This window comes from Scomber japonicus, chromosome 11, assembly GCF_027409825.1.
Source record: "Scomber japonicus isolate fScoJap1 chromosome 11, fScoJap1.pri, whole genome shotgun sequence".
In the NCBI taxonomy this organism is placed as follows: Eukaryota; Metazoa; Chordata; class Actinopteri; order Scombriformes; family Scombridae; genus Scomber; species Scomber japonicus.
Window position 1 is genome coordinate 27,115,658 of NC_070588.1, and position 20,906 is coordinate 27,136,563.

Consider the following 20,906-nt stretch of genomic DNA (forward strand, 5'->3'; position numbering starts at 1 on the left):
TGCATGACCACAGCCTCCACCCTCTAACTCCATCCCCCCCCTCCCCTCCTCTCCTCTCTTGCAGGCACAGATTTGCAGCATCATGGTTTGGCTCGGCGGTACCCTCGTGACCGGCTGCATTTCCTGGAATAAGCTGGAACCCGAGCCTTGAAAGCCACACCATGGAACGCCTGTAGTACCCCGCTTTCACCTTCATTCCTCCAAACTTCCCCCCCCACCACCACCACCAGCACCAGCAGCATCAGCAGCGGGAGTAAAAAACACAAAGAGAAGTGGAAAACAAAACAAGGGACACAGAGGAGGACTCCCACCAAATCTGTCCCTCCAATCTGCTGCTGGAGACATTATCTATTTAGGTCAGCCAGCTTTAGGAGGGATCTTTTTTTTATTTTGAAGGGGTGTGAGTGCCAGATTGTGTGTGTGGGTGTTCGTGTGTGTGTGTGTGTATTTCCCCTTTTTCGAGTAGGTGCCTGCCCTGGGCACTGAGGCCATGAGGCCAAAGACTTTCCCGGCCGCCCCGTACGTGGGCAACACACGGCAGAGGCTCCAGGAGATCAAGGAGGGTCTCAAGCAGCCGGCCAAGCTGGTGAGCCAGGCCCTGCACGGAGGCAGCTCCCGATCCGAGGGCAGCAGAGGGGCCGACTGCAAGGGCGGGAAAGACACGGCCAGCAGGCAGCAGCAGCTCCGGCCCCCGCAGAAGTTCAACAACTATCAGAATGCCCTGCGAGAGATCCGAAAGTCGCTCATGCCCTTCGCCAACGAGTCGGGACCGTCCTCGGGGTCGGGACACCCAGCCGGCGCCGGAGAGGTTAACAGACAGATGCTGCAGGAGCTGGTCAACGCCGGCTGTGATCAGGTGAGACACACAGAGAGAGAGAGAGAGACAGAGAGTGTATGTGCATGTGTTCCATTGTGCTTGGTGTAAACCCAACTATCCCATTCATATCTCTAGTTGCAAATCTCGTCTGTGGTCAGTTTTTTTTCCTCCCCCCCACTGGGACGATTTGTTTCATGGAATTCTCCACAAAAACAATCTGGTTATTTTTACTAGAAACACTTTTTCCATGAACAGTAAATTGGACTAAAAAAAGAAAATATTGTGAAAAATACAATGAAAAGTGAGCCTGTTTTTTGGTCATATTTGGTCATCTATTTGACCAAACACATGATTTTTCTCCGCTGGGATGATTTTACCCGGAATTTTCAGGTATTTGTTTCACTGGATTTGCCACAAAAAGAATCTGGTGGAACGGCCTCGTAGCTGAGTGGTGCCATGAAGAATTATTGGAGTATTTATTGCTTCAGAAATATTTGCGATAAATGATATTTTTGTCATTTGAAGAATCATTTTCTACCACTGATATAATGATAAAATAATAGCATAATAACACAAAGGGGGTGGGGGTGGGGGTGGGGGGGCGGTGCCTAATATGCCACATATCCGCAACGTTCTTGGTTGGAGTCGAGCAAGGGACCTTTGTTACATTTCTCTCTCCCTTCGTTTCCTGTCGTCCTCTCTGCTGCTGACTGGCCAATAAAAATAGCAAAAAATATCCAAAAAAAACTAAACAAACAAAAACAATCTGGTTATGTGATCTGGAAAGACCTTTTAAATTAGACTAATAAAAGAAAATATTGTTAAAAAAATGCAATAAAAAGTCAAATCTTTATGTCGATAAATCTGAAATACTGAAGAGTAAATTAAACTAAAGTGTTCATGATTGTACACTTAAAAAAAAAAAAAGCATCTGAATCTAGTTTCAGACCGCTCAGTTGGCCTCAAAACCCACTTTTTAATCTTTTCTATATCTGGAATGGATTTACTGACCTGTCAGTACAAACACAAATTAGGAGCATTTCAATGGGAGTCACAGCTGATTATGTTGATTTACTATTGTCATCAATTTCTCCTGGAATTCTGTGTGTGTGTGTGTGTGTGTGTGTGTGTGTGTGTGTGTGTGTGTCTGACTGAGTTGTTGCTCCATTACTGTTTGAAAGCCACTTCCCTTCCATGCGAGTGTATCCGCTCTGCCCCCTTTAGTCAGGAATTTTAAAAAAAAGTAGGCAGTCAAAGTGAAGTGCCATACGCTGCTCTCAGATGCAACACAGTATAAGCCCTTCCCTTTGCCAAGCGTACAGTGCTGAACGTTACGTAACACCAGGCCTGAGCGTGGAAATGTTGAAATATTAGGTGGATTTCCTAACCGGGCCTGTTTTTTTTTTTTGTTTTTTTTAACTCCCCTCTGCTCCCGCTTTGAGGAATGCGAGCGCAGTCCGTCAAACAACTGCAGAGGTTAAAAAAGAGCGAGGAGGAAGCGGAGGGGAGGATGGGCCCGTTTCACACCACAACGTTCAGCCTCCAGAAATCACTGAGTAACGGTCATGTGGATGCTGTTAATCAGGGGTCACTACACTTTTTGGCGAGTGGACATCAAACCACAAACATATTTTATTGCACCTGTTAGCGAGCTGTGGGTGAAGAGAGGGAGCTTGTGTTGACAATAGCAGTTATAAGTCATAATGTAGTGTTTAGAAGATCAAATATGAACCCAAAAAAAAAATCCAGTTTGTAGGCTTAGACACCACATAGGGGTTTATTCTGGGACAGGAGAAAAAAGTTCAATCTGAAACCTCAATCAATTCATCTTAAGAGTAATATAAACAACATTTTAAAAAGCCAATAAATATAAATCAGAAACTGACAGTAAACAAACATACAGGCTCATTCCTCCTATCCTCTTTTCACTAATATTCAGTCTTTCTGTTTTTGAGCTATTGAAAGGCGTTCAGGGAAATCCCTCCGTTTTTTAAGGGGCTCAGCTTATGATTTTGGTACAGCAGTGGTTAACAGGCCCGAGGACGAGGCCTGTGATGGAGCTCGGCATGTGAAGAATGCTCTGCTCTCGAGCTCATGAGCAGCAGCAACAGCAGCAACAGCAGCAACAGCAGAGCTATGAAGAAATCCTCCAGAGAAAGAGAAAGAGAGAGAGAGAAAGAGAAGGAAAGAGACTGTGGAGCCAAGCCAAATTGATTTCAGCTCATGGAGCCTAACAGAGCACGCTGTTTGTCAAGCTCTTTGCTGTTTGTCTTGTTTCTTCCTTGGACATGATGCAGCTTTTTGCCTAGGAACACATGAGCAGAGGCAGGTTACACATTCCAAGGTCTGAGTCTGATCAGCATATTTCTGAATCTCATCTAGAAACTGATTGCCGATCGGCTGCACGTTGAAGCAGTGGAGTCCAAACAGCTGCTCCACTGTCTGGATTCATGTTGAGAAGAGCAAAATAACGATATAATGATCAATATAACACGGTTCCATCCTCAGCTCCTTGATTCCAAGTGTTGACGTGTCCTTAGACAGGAAGCCAAAACCCCAAATTGCTCCCGACACGTAGGCCAGCGAGTGATTTAAACACAACCTTACATGTTTTTTGCTTTAAAAACAACTCTAGGTTTGTTTTATTTTGTCTATTTTTTTTAGTCAAGAGAGCCTAAACGTCCATTTTTTGCACGCTGATGCTCCTCCTGTGACCCTCGCAGGCCCCACAATAGAAGCCATTTCCTCAGCCTACTTCGCCGGCTAGTTTGACCTCCATTGCTGCCTGCGCCTGCCGCCATTGTGAATGGACCAAAACCAGCGCTGGCTCAGTCAGTACAAACAGGAAGCCAACATTCAATGGCAGCAGGGTGGACCAGTTCCTTCTGCTGCTTGCTGCTGCAGTCGTGTCACCACCCAGACTGTCGCCTGTCCTCCTCCTCTGTCTGCACCGTCTGTCACACTGCTCAATCCCTGTCCCTGTCCGTGTGTGTGTGTGTGTGTGTGTGTGTGTGTGTGTGTGTGTGTGTGTGTGTGTGTGTGTGTGTGTGTGTGTGTGTGTGTGTGTGTGTGTGTGTGTGTGTGTGTGTGTGTGTGTGTGTGTGTGTGTGTGTGTGTGTGTGTGATTATTAATAGGGATTCACACTTTATAATAATTGCTTAGGCTGATTTATATGAATTAGATTTAACAAATGATGACAATCAATACTCACTGAAGTAAATTCACTGTTAACACACCAATATAAATGGGAGTAATACATCATCCAATATTTGATGTTGTCTTGTTTAAATCACATTAGACCAGAATAAATGTCACCATGTAGGAGCACAGGACACAGTTTCATATTTTTTGTTAAAAATCAATAAAAACTTCATCAATATGTATGAGAGAATATGGGTGAGTTCAGAGGATTTCACGTCAGTGACATGTGGTTTAGTCAAATTTAAAGGGTTAAAATGTGAAAATAAACATTTGAATAACACACACATTCTTTTTCTGTGGACCCAGCATTTCTGCTTTTAATCCATTTTGAGAGAATATATTAGAGGATTATGGCAAAGATGTCTAAGTGGTGTAACCATAAAAACTTTGTATCAAATAATTCAACTTGCTTTAAAACAGTAAATTCTCAAAACACCATATCAACTAGTTTGGCATGATCTTACATTATAACTTTTATATTAAATAAAGCTAATGGAATACAATTGTTCCAAATATTAAATTAAATCAAATGAAGTAACACCATTAGACATTTTCAGGATTATTATATCTTACTTTGGGTAAAAACTGGTGCAAATGTCATTTCAAATGACATAAAACTAACATAAATATAACATGTACATATTAACAAACCTGATGCTGCTTTGTAAGGCATATTTTTTTAAAGATATTTTTGAATTGCTCATCTTGCCAACGGTATTAGTCACTGACCCGTAGCCAAAAGGTAGACATAGTTGTAGTGGGTGTAAGAAAAAAGTGAACATCTGATTTAACGTCTGCTTTACTAAATCAGACTTAATAACCTCATGTTTCTACTGGTTTTTCACATTACTTAAAGATTTAAGCTGTCTCCAATAAGAAATACTTAAGGTTTAGGTTGTATTTCTGTATTTCAAGTGCTCTGAAATGACATTCCAGCCTGCTTTAAAGAAGGAAATTTAGTTGACTGTTATTCCCGAATGCCTTGACATTTCAATCTGACCTCTCAGAACAAAGAACCAGTTTTTTTTTCTCCCCTTCGTCGTCTTCTTCTCCTCCTTCTTATCAGCTCGCCTCGTCGTCTTCCTCCTCCTCCCTCCCTCCCCCCCTCCCTCCTCCCTCCTCTTCCTCCTCCTTCTCCTCTTTCGTCCTCTCCAGCTGCAAATTGCGGAGCGCTGTGGCTCGTTACATAATCACTTCTTCTTCTTTTTTTTTTTTTAAGGGAGGAAATGTTTTGGAGGGGGAGCGAGGGCGGGGGTGGCATGCCACGCATCGAAATGACAGGGGGAAAAGAAAGGAAGTGAAGAGAAGGAGAGTTGCCCCACCTCACCTCAATCCCCCACTTCCCCCCCTCCCCAAATTTCTCAGCCAATCCCCCACAGGCCTTCCACTGTATGTTACGGGACAAATTGCGGCCCGGGCAGGAATCCGGTGCACGCAGAGCAATATGAAAGCCTGCCGGGGGAGATTTTGGGCAAGCGAACGCGGCAGTGTTTATGCAATGATGAAGCCAACAGGACGTGACTTGGAAGCGTTTTTAGTATGTGTGTGTGTGTGTGTGTGTTTTCACGGTTTGTATGTACGAGGCTTTCCCTCAAATCACACTGTAATAATTTGCAAGTGAGTAACCTCGCTTAAGCTCTGTCATGCACTTGTTTGGTCTGAATTTAGTGTTTAGCATGTTACAGCCACAGAGGAGGAGGAAGAGGAGGGGAAAAAACTGGTTGCTAGTTTTTATGACCCTGTGTGTGTGTGTGTGTGTGTGTGTGTGTGTGTGTGTGTGTGTGTGTGTGTGTGGGGATGATGCATGGATGTCCCTCCTGGCATGTCCATCCATCCATCTGGCTTTGATTTGCAGGGTCCCACACTGGAATGTGTTTCAAAATTAGGTCAAAGATACAACTAATATATATTTAAAAAAAGAACCTTAGCTTAAAACTTCTCATGAGCTGAGTGCATGTGTGTGTTTTTGCTCGTTTTGTCACTTTCACTGTCAGTTTGTGAGTTGAGTTTGTAGGCCCGTGATTATGTGTTTGGGAGAAGTCGGCGGCTTGCGGCCCACGACCATTATGACAAGGGTGCAAATGTGGCCTGGATATTTTCGACAGAGAGAGAGAGAGAAAGAGAGAGAGAGAGAGATGGGAGAGAGACTATCCAGATTGCAAATAGCTTGAATTCCTGCTTCCTGGGCCTGTGGAATGTGCGCAAGGAACATCTGTCGCCATGACAGCAAGGTCACCAGGCCCGCCTCCACCCGACACACACACACACACACACACACACACAATCTAAGAGACAAACACGTATTACTATGTTTTCTATGTTTTGATAGTTCAATAAAACTCTTTAACTACATCTTATACATTTGCAAATATGTTTTTAATCCAAATATTTTCAGATTTGCTGTCGAAGAAGCTCATGACAGCAGAGGCAGGAAACTCTTCTCCTTTATGTTTCTCGACATTATCACTCAGAAAGCTCTTTTAACTCACAGAGGGAGACTCTTATACATCCAAGAATGCAATTAAAAGAACATCATGGTTATGTAACACATTCAGATTGATTGATGTGATAGTTAAACACACTCTAACTCTCGTTTCGTCATGTTTATTTGATACAAGTCATCATCCATCTTCCTACCTCCTCATTTCAGTACATTAAACTATCTAATAAATGCTGAAAGAGACCTAAATAAATGGATGCTGCTTAACTCTACTCACATATGTTAGTCAATATACTAATTGGTGATACTGGTGTACGGATTATAGTTGCACCATTAAAGCAGATTTGAACTTGAAAGAGAGAGCTGGAGGGAAACGAACGAGGTAGAAGTACTGAGTGAGAGGAGGACATAATGTGACATTACTGGGCGGCGCTGGCTACACAGGAATGCAACACACACACACACATACGAGCACACACAGGAAACAGAGTATAAACAGTGGTGTGTGTGTGTGTGTGTGGATGGTCAGTCTTGTGCTTTGGGATGTGGAGATATGTGTGTGTGCATGAACTAACAGATAAGGAGGATTGTATTTACTCTGGGAGGGGGGTTTAAATGTGTTTTGTGTGATTTGCAGCATATTTACACCTATATAAAAGCACTGTGATGGACACACACGCAGACATACACACACACACACACACTATAGACAACATAGAAAGTGTGTGGCCTTGGCATTTCCTGGCTTTGATAGATGACTGTGCCCACAGCTGCTGCCTGATCCTACTTACGAAACATTTACGTTAGACTTGGTTTCCTCCCATTACACAAAGGTGGGCAGTCTGGAGGGCCTGAAGGGGCACAAAATGGCTGCAGAGGAATAAAATTATCTTCAACTCATGGATGTATTATAATAGCTGGATATCAGCCTATCAGCCAATTTTCCCTGGTGGTCACTCTTTGTATTGCAGCTAAAAAGCCACCTACGGTGCAAAAACCATTTCTCCCATAGACCGCCATTGTAAAAGACACCTCTGTAAAACAGTTGACAGCAGACTTGGCAGCAATTATGACTCTTTCTATTATAAGTATTTTATCCATGGAGCTTTTATATTTGTAAAGCTTTCTTTGCGCCAAGAAAAACGATTTAAAAATCAGTGTTTTCCCAATGTAAAGTCTATAGGCCAAGAGATCATTGCAATGTAAAGTCTATGGGCCAAGAGGTCATCACAATGTGAAGTCTAATGGCTAATAGATCCTCCCAATGTAAAGTCTATGGGCCAAGAGGTCATCACAAAGAAAAGTCTATGGGCCAAGAGGTCATCACAAAGAAAAGTCTATGGGCCAAGAGGTCATCACAAAGAAAAGTCTATGGGCCAAGAGGTCATCACAAAGAAAAGTCTATGGGCCAAGAGGTCATCACAAAGAAAAGTCTATGGGCCAAGAGGTCACCACAAAGAAAAGTCTGTGGGCCAAGAGGTCATCACAATGTAAAGTCTATTGGCCAAGAGGTCACCACAATGTAAAGTCTATTGGCTAATGGATCATCCCAATGTAAAATCTATGGGCCAAGAGGTCACCACAATGTAAAGTCTATGGGCCAAGAGGTCATCATAATGTAAAGTCTATTGGCCAAGAGGTCATCATAATGTAAAGTCTATTGGCCAAGAGGTCATCACAATGTAAAGTCTATTGGCCAAGCGGGAACTTGTGGCCAGGGCCAGTGAAGAAAACACTATTGTGTATAATCAGAAGCAAACCTAGAAGGTCAGAAGGTCACTCTAAAGTCAAAGACATATTTTTGATGCTTCTGTTATTAGATAACATTATACTCCTTTGTGTTATGTAACATCAGAAAACCTCACCTTTTAATGTCCTCATTGCAGTTGCTGCTACAATGACACACTCTTATGTCAACACTGACCACGAATTTGAATCACCGCCTAAATTAGGACACACAGATGATTTATAGGGAAAATAAAACGATAAGAACCATTACCTAAAAGCAAAATAAAGAAGAAAAAATGTAATCAGTTTCATCAAAAGCAGAAGAAACATCTAAAGGAATGCATTTAAGACATTTTCTTACATCTGTGTGCAGCATGACAGCTAAAAGCAGCTTGTTTGCTTCTGACTTGAGGCACTTCCAGCTTTCTAAAGATCTAAGGGGACCCACTAGGTTTATATTCTTCAAGCGTATCACACTTATGTTTTGGCCCCAGGCTGTTAAGTGATTTATAAGCTCTTAAAAATCTATTCTAAAATTATCTTGAGGCTGTCGTAAAGATTTAAGAACAGGAGTACAAACGGCATCTATTGCAAAGTCTATCTGTTTGTTTCTGCTTGACGTTTCTCCCATTTCGTCCCACTTAAAGTCTTTTTGATTTATTTTATTGAATCAAGAGTGTGAGGATACAGGATGTTGTGTTGCTGTACAGATTTGTAAAGCCCCCCTCCCTTGAGGCAAATTTGTGATATTGAGGGCATAAAAATAAACCTGACCTGACTTGACTTGAGTAATGTACTCAGTTTTCCTGGTTCTGGCTCTGGGAGCAGCAGTCTGAATGTGCTGCAGGTGTTTGATTGTCTTTTTAGGAAGCGCTGATAAGAGCAGTCCATAAATTATAATATGCTATAAAAGGAAGTCTCCTTTTTATTCATCATGTAAAACCACAAATATGTGATTATGCTGCTGAAGATTAAGTCACACTACAGACTAAACACCTCCAAATATAAAACTGCACTTTTGCATGACAGCGTAGTGCAAATATGTGCCAGAAGACTCTGATTCGTGTCTATGATGTTACAGCTCGTGGCCAGCAGGGGTGTGTGAATGGCTGGGGGGGTGAGGTCTGAGTTGAAATGTCTTTGCAGTGAGGTCATATGCCATTCGAGGGGATTTCCTCATGTAGGTGTGGGTCTGCTCGGCTGGTCGGCGGAGGAAAAGACACTTTTTTTTTGTCATCCACTCTTTGCTGTCCTGTTTGTTTGTTTACATGTTTGCTTATTGTGAAGAAGACAGGAAGTCGGGGCAGTCAGACAGAGACACCCCCACCCTCCTCTCCCATCCCCTTCCCTCCCCTCCCATCCCCTTCCCTCCCCTCCAAACATCACTTTAAAGGAATGCGAATTTGCAGACAGCGTCAAGTCAGCTAGATGTCTACATCTACTTACACCTAATATTCAGGAGTTAAATCTAATACTGGAAGGGATTCTCCTATAAATCTGTATTACATAAAAGCCCATAAATTCCTGCTCCATGAGAAGACATGCAGAATAAACTGAAACTGATGAAGCATGTTGTTACAGGTTACTACTTGTGCCATTCTACTATGATTCCCTATTAGACCTCAGCAGTGTTCTCAACTGTAGTAATTATTCTGCTAACAGGCGGTTTATCTTGACTTACGTCCATGAATCTGTCGGTTTGCCTTTTTTTTTAGTTATTATTAGCTGCCAGTGATGTGTGCGTCAAGGCATCTGAAGATGTTTAAACTAGTCCCTCATTGAAATCTAAAGCTTTTAAGATCTCCGGCTTTACGTTATACCAGAGGAGCCCAAGAGGAATGATAAGCATTGTTTAATAAAAGGCCGTAAAAAGAACTTGAAGGAATGCCTTGCGTGTTTCCTTCTTCCTTCTTCTCTTCCTCCATTTTTGCTGCTGCTGTCTTAACTCTTCATTTGTGAAACGCACAGCAGCTGATGAATAGAAAAATACCAAAGTGGTTAACCAGCATTTTTCACATAGGTGACCTACATACCTCTGGACTTTTCCAGTGACCCACCTGTTGGAGCTGGACTCTGTGTGCAGGCCTGGGATGAGCTCCACATGCCACACCTGTGCCTATGATTGAGGAGGGTGAAACCAGCCAAACGACAAACAAGCAAATTAAAAAAAAAAAAGCATAAAAGAAAATGCAATAGATCTTTACTTGCACAGTAAACTTTAATTAAACTAAAACACACATTAGGATGTATTTGTTAAAATTTATTTTGCAACTAAATCAGCCAGATATTAAATATTTGGGTGGTGCTTTAGTCATGACAGGAAATTCCCGTATCCAAGATTTGGGAGTTGGCAGCTGAACAGGAATCTTTTTGATTCAGTACTCTGCCAAATTCTCATGATCCTTTTCTTAAGGTCCGTGTGTGATTATCGCTCGTCTTCTGCCTTTTTAATTTTCTGACCTTCTCGAGAATGATCAGTGTTTGCTTTGAATTTCATGAGCAAAATGAGACATTTACTGTGTGACAGATTGTGAATGTGGTAGATTACCAATCTCAAGCACATTTTGAGTGTATGATAATAGAAAAAGTAGAACAATGTATTAAAAATGTAAAATATTAAAGCATGCTATAGAAAATAAAAAGTAGTGACGTACTTATAACAGCAGTATATTAAGGGGAGCGTTTACTCATTGTCTGTCAGTGTCACTGAAGTCCACACAGGACCACACCCTGCTGTGAGGCTCCCACGACTGAATCACTCTCATGAAATAATTGCAGCCATTACAAACGATCATGAGGCCGTAAAGCAAATTTCACTGACTCAGTTTTCTTTGAACGCTGACTCATTATCAATTTCTTTTCCGCTTTTTAACAAGTATTTTCCCAGTGACCTACATAAGAGTTCCTCCTAATCTTTAACTTACTGTAAACATTTCCAACAGTGGTTTGACTCAGTCCTGCTGTCTGAGCTGGTTATGGGGTTTTTTGTGTGGTGGATGGTGTTGTTGTTGTTGTGACAGGCGCAGGAAGTCACTCATATGTGACCCCAAGTGGAGAGGATGCAGGTGTTTGGGCACCTACTGGGCCAATTGTGTGTGTGTGTGTGTGTGCGTTTTGAATGCTGGGTGTGTTGGGTGGACCCCTTAATGGCCGATTAACCTAATTAGTGCTTATGTGTTAGAGGCATGCATGGACCTGTATGTATGATTAATTGCTAATACCTGCAGTAATTGTGTGTGTGTGTGTGTGTGTGTGTGTGTGTGTGTGTGTGTGTGTGTGCGTGCGCACACAGATTATCCAAAGCTGGCATTGAATGTCTGTTCTGATTCTTAATACACAATGTTGTTCACATATTCTTTGATCAACAGTTATTGATTTTTATTCAAAAATTTCAGCAATTTGTAGAGCTACCCGTGTTTGAGACTTTTAACTTTTGATCGGCGAATAAAAAAAGGACGTTTCAAGAAAAATGTGTCCAAAACCTTTTTTTTTTTTTAAATATTGTTTTTGTGTTTTTGCGCTACAGGAGATGGCTGTGCGTGCGCTGAAGCAGACAGGAAGCAGGAACATCGAGGCGGCCTTGGAGTACATCAGTAAAATGGGTTACCTCGACCCTCGCAACGAGCTCATCGTCCGTGTCATCAAACAGACTTCACCAGGTACGTGACTGCATCCTCTACTAGTAAACTGACTCGGCTTGTTGGTGAAAGAAAGATGGTACTTATTGCTCCCTGGCACGATCACACACCCTTGTTTTTATTAAGGGGAACTGACCTTTAAAACTAGCCCTGCAGTATTTCCTCAGTAAATCAAGTGGTCTTATTTGTTGTGTTTCAGGAAAAGCTGGCATGCCAAACTCAATGGACCACCGGCCTGCGCTGGAGGCTTCAGGGGAAGCAGGTGTCATGCCCCCGTACCACCAAATGGGGGCCCCTCTGTATGAGGGCGTTGGCTACGGCCCAGAGGGTGAAATGGCCAGATCCTACATGAGTGCTCCTCCTGTTATGAACTACATGATGGCCCCGTCTGGAGCATCACAGGGCCCTGCCATGGGAAACCCAATGAGTCGACCTCCCAGTATGGGCACATATCCACAGGTGATGGCCAACCAGAGCAACCCAGCCAACACCATGTACCCTCCAGGGGCCCAGCAGAAGGGCTATCCTGGCAGTATGGAGCAGCACGGGCCCATGATGAGCTACAACGTCCCCGGCCAGCCATTGCAGCTCCAGCAACAGCCACAAGGGGGTCCTGTGCCTGGCCCCCATTATGACTATGGCCATGCCAGGCCTCACATGATGGAGCCTTCAGGCTACGGGGTCAAGAGAACCGCCTCCTTCCAGAACAAGATGGCACCGCCCCCCATGGCGCCCCAAGACAACTATGTCAACATGCAGGGTAAAGGGCCCATGGGCCAGAACGGGCCAGGAGGGGCAGGATATCCTGCCAACCTGTACCTGCCCCCTCACTCCCACCCACGCCAGGCCAGCCCCACCTCCCACCAGGTCCACATGATATCCCGTTCTCCAGGTGGGGTCACAAACATGGGCCCAGACTTCTCTGATCTTCCCCAGGGCTTGATGACACCATCTAGGGCCAGCCTCAACCTGGACCTGTATGAGCACCACTGGGCAGGGCCTGCAGGCCCTGAAGGAGCCCCTCCAGCCAGGCAACCCCAACCCCAGGGCCCATTTAGGGGTGAGGTGCGTGTCCCCAGCAGAACCAACTCCTTCAACAGTCGCTCTGCAGGGCCTGGCGGTGTTCGGCCTACGTTGGCAGCACCCCCTACGTCCGGGAAACAGGATCCCTCCCTGGGCCCTCCAAACACCATCACAGCTGTGACGTCCCCGCCCATCCAACAGCCGGTCAAGAGTATCCGTGTGATGAGGCCAGAGCCCAAGACGGCTGTGGGGCCATGCCACCCCGGCTGGATGACCGCCCAGGGCCCGGACACAGCGGAACCTCTGGCCTATATGCCAGAGGAGACCTACACCCTTGAGCCTGCTCAGGACCTACGCTGCCCGCCACCACCTTACCCCAAAAATCTGTTCATGTCCGGGGCGCCTGGAGACACAGGGGCCCTGGAGGGAGCTGGGGCCATGTGCGGAGGTCAGGACCACAGCAGCTCTGCCTCCAGAAGCACACGCAGCGGCAGCGGAGGCAGCGGAAAGGGCGAGGAGAACCATCAAGTCAAAGAAAAGACCAAGATGGGGAAAGGAGAGAAAACGGTGAAGGACAAGAAGCAGATCCAGACGTCGCCTGTCCCCGTGAGAAAGAACGGACGCGACGAGGAGAAGAGGGAATCCCGCATCAAGACCTACTCGCCTTTCGCTTTCAAATTCTACATGGAGCAGCACATAGAGAACGTGATGAAGACCCACCAGCAGAAACTGAACCGCAGGTTTCAGCTGGAACAAGAGATGTCCAAGGTAAGACCACACCTCAGCTCTGTGTTACAAATTCAAGTCAGCTGAACTCCAAGCAGAAACCATCAAACTTGAGGTTAAGTGAAATGGAAGGGTTGAAAAAGAACATGCAAGGCTTATAATGAGCATCTTGAGTGACTGTCAGCAAGCCATATAACCTCTGCATGCTCAGTAAGTCTAAAGTAGCATTAACTAAAGGTCTGCAAAGTACTGACTATAGAAACACTTATGATTACCTTATGCTTCTCTGGAAAGCTTTTGCATATAGGAATTAAAGGAGAAGTCAGAGTGTTTTATCCCATTGACTACAAATGATGTATACATGACATTACTGCAAACCATTTAACAAAAGACACCATTTGTTTTCAGACTGATTTTGATGCCAGGCAGACTCAGTTTTATACATTTCAATAAAACTTGAAGAGACTTGAACCTTTCTTAAATCCATCATAATAAAAAAAACATGGCCATTAGACTATGAAAATTGCAGAAAAGTCATTCCAATATTAAACATTGTGTAGAATGTTGTCAATCAGTAGCTTCTGTGCAAAATAATACAATAATAGATGATATGTATATTATATATTATCTGTATGTTATTGTGCAGTGGTTTTACTGGTCTGGCGCACTTAAAATTGTCTGTATGTGGCCGTTGAACTAAAATGAGTTTGACCCCCCCTTATTTAGGCAGTGCTCCTTTTACAAGCAGCAACAGCTTCTTATGTTAATAGAAGCAGTCATTCGTTCGTGCTATGTTGAGTCTAAGCAGAGTTCACAACCATCCGTGTTCCAACATCCTGCACTGCTTTAATAAATTGAGGACATTTTTAGTAATGAAATGCTGGCAGAAAGGTGTACCCATGTGAAGATTTAACTGTCTCACGCAGGCTTTAAGTCTCTGGAAGTTATCATTTTCATAGAAGCTGCCTTTTAGTTTGGAAATCAGTCAGGGAAGTAACACAGCATGTTTTGAAAGTGGTTGAGCAATCTGTAAATATGTTGTATTAACAGCTGTTAAAACCACCGGTACACTTCTTGTACTCAATTCCAAATAATTGAAAAGAATGTAAATGAAACTAGGTTACACAGAGCCGTGATGGTCAAGAGGTTATCATCCAGAGAATTCTCCCTCAGGGGTTTATTTTAAACAGCGAGACCTTTGTCTAGGAATGAGAAGTCAGTGAGTTCACACTTGCCTTTGCATGAGCTTTTTGTGAATCATGACTTTGGCCTCTGCCCCTTTTGACCTACTTTTAAAAATGATTTGAAAGGCATTTTGAGAGGAGGGGAAAAATACCACTCAGCCTCAGACAGTTAGATGACAGACTGTCAATTTTGACAATAGGGTCAGCTGGGTTCAACTTATTAACTAAAAAATGAACGTTTTAAAAAACGCATTACGAAAACCGCCTAAAGGTTTGCTCAGTCATCTAATTGTTTTATCCTCCTCATCATCTCTTTTGTCACTTTCCTTCCTGCGTAGGCGGGTCTGTCGGAAGCAGAGCAGGAACAGATGAGGAAGATGCTGAACCAGAAAGAATCGAACTACAACAGGCTACGCCGTGCCAAAATGGACAAGTCCATGTTTGTCAAAATCAAGACACTAGGCATAGGAGCCTTTGGTGAGGTGTGCTTGACACGTAAGGTGGACACTGGTGCTCTTTATGCCATGAAAACACTACGCAAGAAAGACGTCCTCAACCGCAACCAGGTGATTTTTTTGGAACTTCATTCATTGGTATTATTGCTGTTATTTATATCCACGATGTGTTCAAATGAGGACTGTCTTTGGTGCAGGTGGCCCACGTGAAAGCAGAGCGTGACATCCTGGCAGAGGCAGACAACGAGTGGGTGGTGCGTCTCTACTACTCCTTCCAGGACCGAGACAGCCTCTACTTCGTCATGGACTACATCCCAGGAGGAGACATGATGAGCCTCCTCATCCGAATGGGCGTCTTCCCTGAACCTCTGGCACGCTTCTACGTGGCGGAGCTGACGCTGGCCATTGAGAGCGTCCACAAGATGGGCTTCATCCACCGCGACATCAAGCCCGACAACATCCTCATCGACCTGGACGGACACATCAAGCTGACGGACTTCGGCCTGTGCACGGGTTTCCGCTGGACACACAACTCCAAGTATTACCAGAAAGGTGAACATTTCTGATCAGTTATTGCTGTTGCATGTTGGGCTGGGTTATATGTGTGTATGTATTTATCTACATATACACATTTCACTTATTTCACATACATACTTATTACTCATCTGTAGTAAAAATGAACCTTACTAAACTAATTTAAAAAAAGACAAAAATGAATTGAACATGTGATTGTGATCGCTCCTCTCAGCTGGTGCAGGCAGAGTCTCACTGTGTGTTTTCTTGTTCCCCCCCTCCTGTCCTCCAGGGAGTCACATCAGACAGGACAGCATGGAGCCCAGTGACTTCTGGGATGACGTGTCTAACTGTCGCTGCGGCGACCGGCTGATGACGCTAGAGTCGCACGCCAACCGGCAGCACCAGCGCTGCCTGGCTCACTCTCTGGTGGGAACACCCAACTACATCGCACCTGAGGTGCTGCTCCGCAAAGGTGTGTGAGAAGAAGATACTACCAAAGACACATTTCTCAAATATACATACAATGCTGCTTATATGATAAAAATGATTAAAAAAAAACATATTCACAGATACTGACAGCAGCTCTGCAGTGATAGGTTAATATCTGCTGATATGGGCTGGCTCATATATTGGTCAGGCTCTAGTTTTCTTCTATGTTAAAGAGCCAAATCTGTGCTATTTTATTTGAAACTTGGTCCAGTTGACTTGTATCTTACAACATTATGTTTTGCATCACTAATATTCAAAGTTTCCTTTCATAAGGAATATAACTGGAAACTAAAACATGCATAAAAATGGATATTGCTATTCTCTAGAAAACTTAGCCATACTGCATTTTTTGTACATGCAGTAGAGTCCATAAGTGTTTTGATGGTGACCAATCTTTTTTTGTTGCATTGGCTCTTTAACCAGCACAGACAGTTTGAAATGAAACAGTGACTGTGAGGGTTTAAGTGCTGATGTTGAGTATTTAGGGTTAACACAGTGATATGAACCCTCAAAGCTGAGAGTCAGCAACTTCACTAACAGTCATTGTTTTATTTCAAATCTAACGTGCAGGACTACAGAGTTGACACAATACAAAATATGAACTTCATAAATAATACTTAGAGTACTGTTTGTTTGTCTCTGGAGTCAGATCACTTATCCATGTGACGTTTGTGTCTGGTGTGCAGGTTACACCCAGCTGTGCGACTGGTGGAGCGTGGGAGTGATCCTGTTTGAAATGCTGGTGGGACAGCCACCCTTCCTGGCCCCCACTCCCACCGAGACCCAGATTAAGGTCAGTGAAGAAGAAGAAAAAGAAAACACATTGACCAATAAATGAATGAATGGATGTGTACTCGGGTCAGTTTTATCTCAGAAGGGCAATGAGAAGAACAGAAATAAATAACAGAGATAATATCTTCCCTCTTCCCATCATCTGAATTATAGCAAACAGTGTGTACTTATCAGGACTGAAATGAACACTTATTTTCATTCAGTCTGCCAGTATACTTTACAAGTTAAGTGTTATTGGTCCATTAGTCATAAATTAGTCATAAATCATTTGGTCATAAAGTGTTAGAAATGTGTTTTAAAAATCTCATCACAATTTCTTGTCCAAAGTCCAAAGCTCAGATACTCAATCTATAATTATATAAAACAGAGTTTCTGGCATTTTCTTTGATAAATGACCCTGATGATTAATCAATCATCCAAATAGTTGACTGGCCTGGCTTTTCAGTGAATCACTGTAATAGTTTAATCCTGTGTAGACGTTGTACTGTACTGAGCTAGACTTACAGGAACCTGGCCTGATGACAAGCTACCAAAACGTTGTCCAATAAATGATCTCTATGTGACCTTTCACCCAAATAACAAAGAAGTGCACTTTTCCCTCCTTCCCTCAGTAGTGTCTACACATATAGACAGTTAAGCTTTTAACTCTCCTCCTCTGTGTCTCTTCCTCCTCCTCCTCCTCCTCAGGTCATTAACTGGGAGAGCACACTACAGGTGCCTGTGCAGGTCAAACTGAGCCCCGAGGCCGTGGACATCATCGCCCGCCTCTGCTGTTCTGCGGAGGACCGTCTGGGAGCCAACGGCGCTGGTGAGATCAAAGCCCACCCCTTCTTCACCCAGATGGACTTCTCCAGCAACCTGCGGCAGCAACCGGCCCCCTACCGACCTAAAATCGCCCACCCCATGGACACGTCCAACTTCGACCCCGTGGAGGAGGAGGGCGGCCCCGGGGCGTGGAGCGACAGCGGGGACAGCACCCGGGCCCTGGACGCGCTCTGCTCCCCCCACGGGAAGCACCCGGAGCACGCCTTCTACGAGTTCACCTTCCGCCGGTTCTTCGACGACCACGGGTGTCCCTTCCGCTACCCGAAACCTATGGAGGCCAGCGAGGGGCCTCCCAGCGTCTCCGGAGCCAGCTGCACGGGCCCGGACGAGGAGGACGAACAGGAAGAGGAGGAGGAAGAGGAGGAAGATGACGAAGAGGAGGGAGAGCAAGGGGAGGGGTGCGAGCCGGTCTACGTCTAGAGATGCAGACCGTCAAAACCGATCCTTGTCAGCTCACGACTCTTCTTCTTCTGTTTGTGTGTGTGTGTGTAGAGGTGTGCGTGACACACAGGTGCGTGTGTGTGTGTGTGTGTGTGTTTACGCAGCATCTGGCGTGTGCGTGATATCACAGAGCGTGATAGTTAAGTTTGCAGGAGCAGGACAGATAAACGTCGCCCCCTTGTGGAATCTACTGTGCGTCCACAATGACTTCAAACACTAGTCTCCCCCTCACCTGGGACCAAGAAACAACACTTGTGTGCGTGAGCGGCTGCATCGAGGGTGAAACGGACACGGTTAGGAGGTTAGGAGGTTAGGAGGAGCGAGACTTTAAAAAAAACTAAAAACTGCACAGGCTGAAAGGAGATTGTTAAAATCTTTCGGGAACGTGAGGACGTTTGGATCACAGAGGAAGTTCGAACAAAGATTTTTTTTTTTTGAGACTCGAGGACTGCCTCTGGTTCCTCCCAAAGCGGTTTCTTCTTCGTATCCCATTCCTTCCACCCTCGGTCTTACAGGAGACTGACGCAGGAGCTGCTTTACACTGCGATATGGGAGCGTATCTGTGAGCGCAGGAGACAGAGACTGAATCAGCAACACGCCTCTTTCACAGCTGCTGCAAAATAAGCTACAAAAAAAAAGAAAAAAGAAACACACACACACATGCATGCACATGCACACATTCACACACATTTACTCAGTAACGGCTCATGGGGTTATAAGAAAGGTGTGGGTATCTGCAGGTAGATTTCAGTGATGTTTTTGGGCTCAAAGGTTTAGAAACAGCTGTTAAGTGTCCCTGAAAGCATTCCTTTTTAAAATATGTTCATTTCTATATATTTTCAATCTTCTGCATTTTCAGCAGATTAAAGTTCAAAAAATTGGAATGGACACAACAAAATATTTTCTATTGGTTTATCTTCTACACTCACAGCAGCCTCCTTTTATTTAGATTTTGTGCCATAATGTTTTAAATCTTCACTCAAGAGGCTGCTGCTACAAATATGTTGATAAAATACTGATTCTACACACTGATCATTTCAAAGACACAAATGGTGTGTGTGTCTGTTTTAGGCCCAATTCAAGACTGAAACACTGCAGTATGTATTAAAACCAGGAATATCACCCTGAGCCTGAAGTGCAGCAACTGAGTTGCATCGAGGGGGAAAAAAACGTTCTTGTGTTTGTTCTATGAATAAAAACCTCTGAGCCCACCTCAAGACCAGCCTTAACCCCTCTGATAGCTTAAATTAGGGCTGAGTTGGTTCCTGACTGAGAATTGACGCTATAACACACACACACACACACACGATCACTAAGATGCACAGTTTCACAGCTATCCTGCAAAGATCAGCCCCACAGTTGCATTGTAACTAAACCAGCCTCCTCTCTCCTTCTCTCTCTCTCTCGCTCTATTTCTCTCTCTCTCTCTTTTTTTCCCGGAGGCTCGTCATAAAAAAAACACAAAGCAACACGTTCTCACAACAGCCAAACATGTGATAGTATGACTAAGTGCAATACGATTTAAAAAAAATACATTATATATAGTTTTCTAAACACTTAATATCCTTTTTTTTTTTTTTTTTTTTGAACGTGTAGTACTGAAACATGCCATGTACAAATATATTGGTTTATATATATATATATATATTTTTCTCTTTTCAGTTACAACATGCTGCTTATTATTGTGTTTAATATTATTTACATTATTATTATGATTGTTATGACATGTGTTTCAATCGCGGCTTAAAGAAGCTTCATTGCCCAGTGTGTTTGGGTTTGTTTTGTTTTGTTTTGAAAGTAATGAGCTGTGTGCCTTTTTTTTTGTCGAATGTTGGGGGGAGGGGGGGGTATGGGTGAAGTCGTCACGGGCCGACAGAGATGACGAAGACGACGACGATGATGATGATGATGATGATGATCAGTGTTTTGGCAGACTCTTCTTCTCTAGCTGCGGCCAGGCTGGTCCTGAACGCAGGATGGAGGAGGAGGGCTGTAAAGGTAGAAAAGAGGAGAGGTAGAAGGGAGTTAGACAAGGGGGGGGGGGGGGGGTTAGACGCAGGAGAGGAGCCAGGCAGGCAGGCAGGTTGGTTTCAGGAAATGTAGTTTGAGGAGAAAAAAAAAAAAGAACGAATAGCTTTCTCTATTTTACAAAAAAAAAACAAAGAGTTTGTGTTTGGTACATTTTTTTTTCTTTCTTTTTATTTATCCGAAACGACCACAAGTTTGAGTGTTGTTTTTAACTCTGTTCTTTTACAACAGACCCCTCCCTCACCCCACCTCCCCCCTCCCCCACCCCCCGTGCCATGCTCTGTGTCGGAGCTCTCAGCACCATCATTCAGTATCTTCTCGCTTATTGACAATCAGCAAACTGTGTCTCACTAAGCGGTTTGGTCACTTTATAAACCAAACTCTTCCAACAGTATTCTGAATCAGACTGGGAATGCTACAGAAGGCCTTTTCTTCTTCTCATGCATAACTGGCTGGATGATAATGTGTGGATCAGATTTGTTACAGAAGTTGTTTTTTTGTTGTTTTTTTGCTTGACAATTTATTGAAAGTTTGTTGTTGTTTTTTTTTTTTACTGTAAATGTGCCTTGTGTTCTAAGGTGAGCAGCACAATCTTCTTCTAT

The 20,906-nt window shown here is 43.9% G+C and overlaps 1 protein-coding gene across 1 annotated transcript; it reads left to right on the plus strand.

The window, feature by feature from the left end:
- The first annotated feature begins 239 nt into the window (after nucleotides 1-239).
- On the plus strand, nucleotides 240-19,276 carry lats2 (large tumor suppressor kinase 2). Its single transcript, XM_053328843.1, has 8 exons — nucleotides 240-856; nucleotides 11,714-11,846; nucleotides 12,025-13,616; nucleotides 15,097-15,324; nucleotides 15,411-15,765; nucleotides 16,019-16,201; nucleotides 16,905-17,011; nucleotides 17,698-19,276. Exons 1-8 carry the CDS (start codon nucleotides 491-493, stop codon nucleotides 18,253-18,255), a joined length of 3,522 nt encoding a protein of 1,173 aa, XP_053184818.1. The 5' UTR covers nucleotides 240-490; the 3' UTR covers nucleotides 18,256-19,276.
- Nucleotides 19,277-20,906: the final 1,630 nt, after the last annotated feature.